Genomic DNA, 5,402 nt, shown 5'->3' with positions numbered 1-5,402 from the left:
GTGGGGACACAGGGGCACAGTGAGGGCTGAGCCAGTCCAGGCAGCGGGAGGGACCAGCAGAGCCTCCTGTCACCTCCCATGCAATGGGGTCTCCCCCTCACATCAGTTCTGTTGTCCCCCTACCCCATCAGCGAGGTGGCCCCCACCAGTGCTGGGGAAGCTCCTTCCTACCTGCCGGCACTCCCTCTGCTCTCGGCACAGCTGGTCCTCACCCCAGAAGCCAGGATGCTCACTGGTAGCGGGCCTGGCTCTCCATTACAGGGCCACTCCTGTACTCGCCCTCCACTGTCTCGAGCTCTGTCTCGAAGCTCTGCAGCCCCCCGTCCTCCCCATCCTCTGTGGGCTCCAGGTGGTTGCCCATGGTGCCGTAGGACTGGTGTGCTGGGGAAGCTGCCGGCGTCAGGCTCAGCTCAGGCTCCTGCAGGACAGTGGCCACGAAGAGCTGCCCCGGGGGGCAGTGGGGGGTCAGAGCCCAGGAGAGCAAGGCAGGGGGTGACCATGGTGGGGCTGGGGAGTGGTACTCACATTGGAGTTAGGGGTGGAAGAAACGCTGCTCCGCTCCACATCGTTGAAGGCGCCCTCAGACTGGTCGGACATCTGGGGAAATGGAGGCCAGGAGGAAGCAATGGCATGGGGGTCCCCAGACAAAGCTGGGGGCAGCCAGGCACTGCAGACTCCCCATGGCAAACACACCTCAGAGAGACAAGGAGGGGACACAGCAGGGCGAGGGAACAGGACAGGCAGCTGCCCACACTCACCTGGTAGCTGGAAGGTTTCCGTGGCTGCAGCTTCTTCAGGCAGAGGCCAAAGAAGGAGAAGATGATGCAGGAGAGGAGGACCACAAAGGTGAAGAGGGTGACAGGGCGGGTGGGACCTAAAGCACAGAGACACTGGGGCAGCACATGAACCTCCAAGAACCTGATGCATGTCCAGCTGAGCCCCAGGCTGGCACTTGCTTTGGGCCTTTTCAGCTCTCAACCCCTTTCCCAAAACACTAGTTGCCACCCCTCTCATCTGCCAGGTCTCCATCACACCTTCTCCCTTCCCATCCCTCCTCCCACCCTCCATGCCATGCCTAACTCAGGAGTGACACTGCCAGCTTGTCCTCCTAAGCGTTAGATGTGATCCTCAGCAGTGGCAAGGTCAGCCACAAGCCCTTCGTACCGAGGCGCAGGACAGAGAAGAAGAGCAGCCAGAACATGCAGAGGATGGGGGCCACCACGACCTGGCTGATGGCGGCGACATGGAGGCGCTGGTTCAACTTGGTGGGGATGTACACATAGTAAATGTTGTACCGGTCAACCATGTGCTTGAGCAGCATGTAGAGCAACCCTGGCATGAGGAGAGGGGCCATTTGAGAGGAGGAAAACAGGGACAGCCAGGTCACAGGGACAGCAGGGCAGGCACAGAGGATGATGCCCAAGGGTGCCCTGCTGTACCACGCGGGAAGCTTGCGCTCCCACGCCGCTGTGGGTGGCTGGGACAGGCTGTTCTTGGCATGGCCGGGGCAGTGGGACCATGGGCATGTGATTGTACTCACCGAAGGGGACAATGATGGGGCAGGTGATGCTGTAGGTCATGACGACGGAGAAGATGCAGCAGGTCCAGGCATACTCCAGTCCAAACTGGAACTGGTAGGCTTGGCTCTGGGGCACAACCAACAGCATCATTACTGCTTTTGCCTCTGCAAAGGCTGCACTTGCCTTTGTACCCTGGCCCACACCACTGTCCCCCACCCCGTTAGCCCCCACAAGGCTTGAAGAAGTCCCTACAAGTCTCCCCATAGGACTGGGACAGCCTGAATTTCCAGCAAGCATGTCCCTGCTGTGCTGGAGGGTCACATAGGCTCAGAGGTGGCCACGGCCACGTACTCGCTTGATGTGGAGCCGCTCAGGCTCGGACTTGGCGAAGCAGAGGCGGGCGGTGTAGACAAGGAGGCCTGGGATGCGCAGCAGCTCCATGGCCGTCCCAATCAGGCTGGAGGTGACCACGTAGTTGATGAAGAAAGCGCCATTGTCTGGGAGGAAAACACACCTGTCCCGGGGACACAGAGGGTGAGAGGATGCTGGGGCAGGTGGCTGGGGGAGCCGCCGGGGCTGGTGTTGGGTGCTCCCACTCGCCTGGGAGGTTCGGGAGCTCCCTGCTACTCACTGGAACTTGATATTGGCCTCATCCAGAAAGTGGGTGTCAAAAAGCCAGCGGAAAAAAAGGTCCAGGCTGGAGGGAAGAAAAAGAGAAGCTGAAAGAGGGGGAGCCGCAGAGCAACGTGGGGGGCACCCAGCGGGTATGTGCTTTCCCCTGCCCTGGGTGGGTGAGACCCTCTGGATGCTACGCTGCCAGAGCATCCCCTCCTGCCACACAGGAGCACCACATCATGGGTGCTCGTCTCCTGGGCAGTCAGGATTGCTGTAGCTCAGGCTATGCAGATGCCTGACCTGGTCCTTTCAGGGTCTGCTGAAGGGCCAACCCCAAGCAGGGTCCCATCAGCACCCTGTGGCAGCCTGGCAAGCTGCTCCACTCCCCTCCTCCTCTGCAGGAAAGCTTCCTGTCCGTGACCATCTGGGAGCAGCCTGGCAGGGCTAAAGAGTGAGTGTTTTCCTCCCCAGAGGTAGCCATGCTTCAGCAGCAGTGGGCCCTTTGGCCTTTGGGGCTGGCTTGCGGGAGGTGAGAGGCCTGGGTGCGATCCCAGCTGCCAGGGAGCATGGAGAACAGCAGGTCAGGGTGGTCCGTACCTGCTCAGCCCCAGCGAGGGCAGAATGATGACCATGAACACCAGGAAGAAGAAGCACTTGTGCATGGTGAGCTGATTTTCACTCGACCTGTGAAGAGGGGAGGCAAGGGAACGTTGCACTTCTCCAAGGCAGAGCAGCTGGAGCAGGGAGAGGCTGGGCTGGGTCTTGCTCTTCCCCAAGGAGCTACTCCCAGCCTCAGGAAGCCGCGAGCATTTGATCTGTGCATGTACTGGGGCCTTGCAAGGCCTCTCCCAGGCTAGGTGAAGTCACTGTGAGGAAGCTGCTGTAGTGAAAGCTCTTGTCCTCCCAGCCTCTCACCTCCTTCATCCCTGCCGTCTCCTACCATCCCTGCTGGTACAGACACCCAACAAGAGGCAGCTGGGTGTCTACAACAGGTTCAGGAGCCCCCAGTTTCCCTGGGAGAAGGAAAGGAGGTGGTGACAAAGCTCCTGCAAGGACTCAGCACACCAGGCACAAGGGTTGGGGACGGTGGAGGGTCCAGACAAAGAGAGCACATTATAGCAGCTGGTCAGAGCTTCCTCTGCTAGGAAACTTTGAGCATCCTGAACCCATACCTCCACCTTGGAGGGCTGGGAGCATGGCTGGGATGTGCCACCCAAGTCAGGGCCATGGCCCTGCTGCTACCAGTCCACCATCACCCCATCCCTTTCACAAGCTTTGTCAGATGCATCTTAAAACCAGCTCCACCTGCCTTTGTCAGCAGCCTGGAAGGGTTCAGGGCTATGGCAAGGAAATGGCTCCTTTGGGCATGGACTCGGGGCTCTTTCCATGGAGGGAAACACCCACGGGGCTCTGTGGGGCTCTGCCACTCCACTGCCTGCCTCCCTGCAGGTCGGGTCCCACGAGTCATATGGAGATTCCTCCCAGCTACCGCAGCCCCGGGGGAGCGTGGGGACCAGCCCCGTTACCTCGTCCAGTGCGACTCGAAGAATGCTGAGTAGTAGACGAGGAAGGGCAGGAAGACGGAGAAGGCCCAGAGCAGCAGCGTGGGGAAGAACTGGGTGATGATGGGGTTCTGCAGGAGAAGAGATGCCAGACACGCCCTCAGGAGTCCACCAGAGCTCAGCCATGCTGGAGGCAGCTCCCTGGCCCTCCTGGCACAGGATGGTGTGTGCAACAGGTAGGCTGGGGCATCCCCTCCCTAAGCAGGGCCATTTGTTTCAGGAGGTAAGAGCTTGAGGCCAGCCAAAGGCACCACGGGCACACTCTGAACCCCAGTGCCCATCCACCAGCTCGCAGGTCAATAAGCAGGAAGGAGATGGGCTGCTGGCAGCTACTAACATGTCCTGGAGCTCTTCCCACCCCTCTCCTCTTGCATAGACACCAATCTACCCTCCCCCATGGATATCAGCACCAAAGCTCAGGTTTGCACAGGTGCCCCAGGGCTCTGCCACTGGAAACATGACAACAAGGTGATGGATGGCAAGCATGGGCATGACCACTCCTTGCCTCTCATTAACACCCATCCCAGTGATGGCTCATCTTGGTCCAGTGCAGGTGCCCTCCCATCACAGACAAGCCTGGAAATGGACACCCTTTGGGAAAACTGGCACAGAGCTCCAGGGATTACCTTGAGGCTCTCCACAGGGTGTGTGACGTTGAACATGTCCATAGTGTTGACGATGATGGCTGGCGTGGTGAGGAAGAAGAGAAGGATGAAGAGGGAGATATTAAGGAGGATGAATCGCACCCACCAGGATGTGCCACGGACTGATAAATTCTCCCTGTGAGAGGAAAACATGAATTGCACATGGTGTGGAAGAAAAGCCGTGTGTCCTGAGCCTCCCAGCCCAGCTCCCTGAAGCTCTGCTTCCCATCACCTGCACCAACCGGCGTGGTGAGGAAGAAGAGAAGGATGAAGAGGGAGATATTAAGGAGGATGAATCGCACCCACCAGGATGTGCCACGGACTGATAAATTCTCCCTGTGAGAGGAAAACATGAATTGCACATGGTGTGGAAGAAAAGCCGTGTGTCCTGAGCCTCCCAGCCCAGCTCCCTGAAGCTCTGCTTCCCATCACCTGCACCAACCCCCCCAGCAGCCATTGCTCTGAGCTCACGCTCTCCCCCTCCCTGCACTGCTGCGCTGACACCTGCAGAGCCCCCAGGACCAGAGGATGGCTTCAGGGGAGGTCCATACCACCAGGAGGCTTTGGAGTCAGGCTGGAGAAATTGAAGCCTGGCAATCACCCCAAACCTCCCCTGGCTGAGCCCTGCCACCCATGAGGTGATCACCCAAGTCACCCCTGCTCACTGCTACTATGGCCACAGGAGGCCCCTGCCCCCTGGGAAATGGCCCTGTAGATATGGATGTAGGTTCCCTACAGCTACATGGGCTCCCTATAGCTATGGGCATGGGCTCCCATTGGGTAAGGGCATGGTTTCTCCCCAGCTACTTGCCCTCTTCCTCCCTCCCTCCCACCACGGGGGTTCACCAGATGATATCGCTGGGTGAAGGGGCATAGCGAACTCCCCAGTGGTGTGACTTGACCACAGTGGTGACAGAGGACTGCTGGGGGTGCTTGCGGCAGCGGATGTGGCTGTAGTCCTTCAAAATCCTGCAGGAGGAGGAGGGAGCCATGTGTCAGGTCCAGACCAAGGGCTCAGGATCCCCCCCCACACTTCTTGTGAGCCCCTTCCCGCAGCCCCA

The 5,402-nt window shown here is 59.3% G+C and overlaps 1 protein-coding gene across 1 annotated transcript in view; it reads right to left on the bottom strand.

The window, feature by feature from the left end:
* Window positions 1-229: 229 nt before the first annotated feature.
* The window catches only part of TMEM63C (transmembrane protein 63C), a 12,203-nt gene continuing 7,030 nt past the window's right edge, over window positions 230-5,402 (bottom strand). The window contains exons 12-22 of the mRNA XM_010173194.1: window positions 5,188-5,310; window positions 4,324-4,477; window positions 3,662-3,768; window positions 2,733-2,819; window positions 2,152-2,217; window positions 1,872-2,034; window positions 1,541-1,646; window positions 1,165-1,332; window positions 759-874; window positions 526-597; window positions 230-442 (exon numbers count right to left, since the gene is read on the bottom strand). Of these exons, the coding sequence (XP_010171496.1) occupies window positions 230-442; window positions 526-597; window positions 759-874; window positions 1,165-1,332; window positions 1,541-1,646; window positions 1,872-2,034; window positions 2,152-2,217; window positions 2,733-2,819; window positions 3,662-3,768; window positions 4,324-4,477; window positions 5,188-5,310 (1,375 nt within the window). The remainder of the gene's footprint in view (window positions 443-525; window positions 598-758; window positions 875-1,164; window positions 1,333-1,540; window positions 1,647-1,871; window positions 2,035-2,151; window positions 2,218-2,732; window positions 2,820-3,661; window positions 3,769-4,323; window positions 4,478-5,187; window positions 5,311-5,402) is intronic.

Source organism: Antrostomus carolinensis, unplaced genomic scaffold, assembly GCF_000700745.2.
Source record: "Antrostomus carolinensis isolate BGI_N321 unplaced genomic scaffold, ASM70074v2 scaffold29048, whole genome shotgun sequence".
Classification (NCBI taxonomy): domain Eukaryota; kingdom Metazoa; phylum Chordata; class Aves; order Caprimulgiformes; family Caprimulgidae; genus Antrostomus; species Antrostomus carolinensis.
Note: the sequence above shows the minus strand (reverse complement) of the source record. Positions and strands in the feature narration are given on the sequence as shown.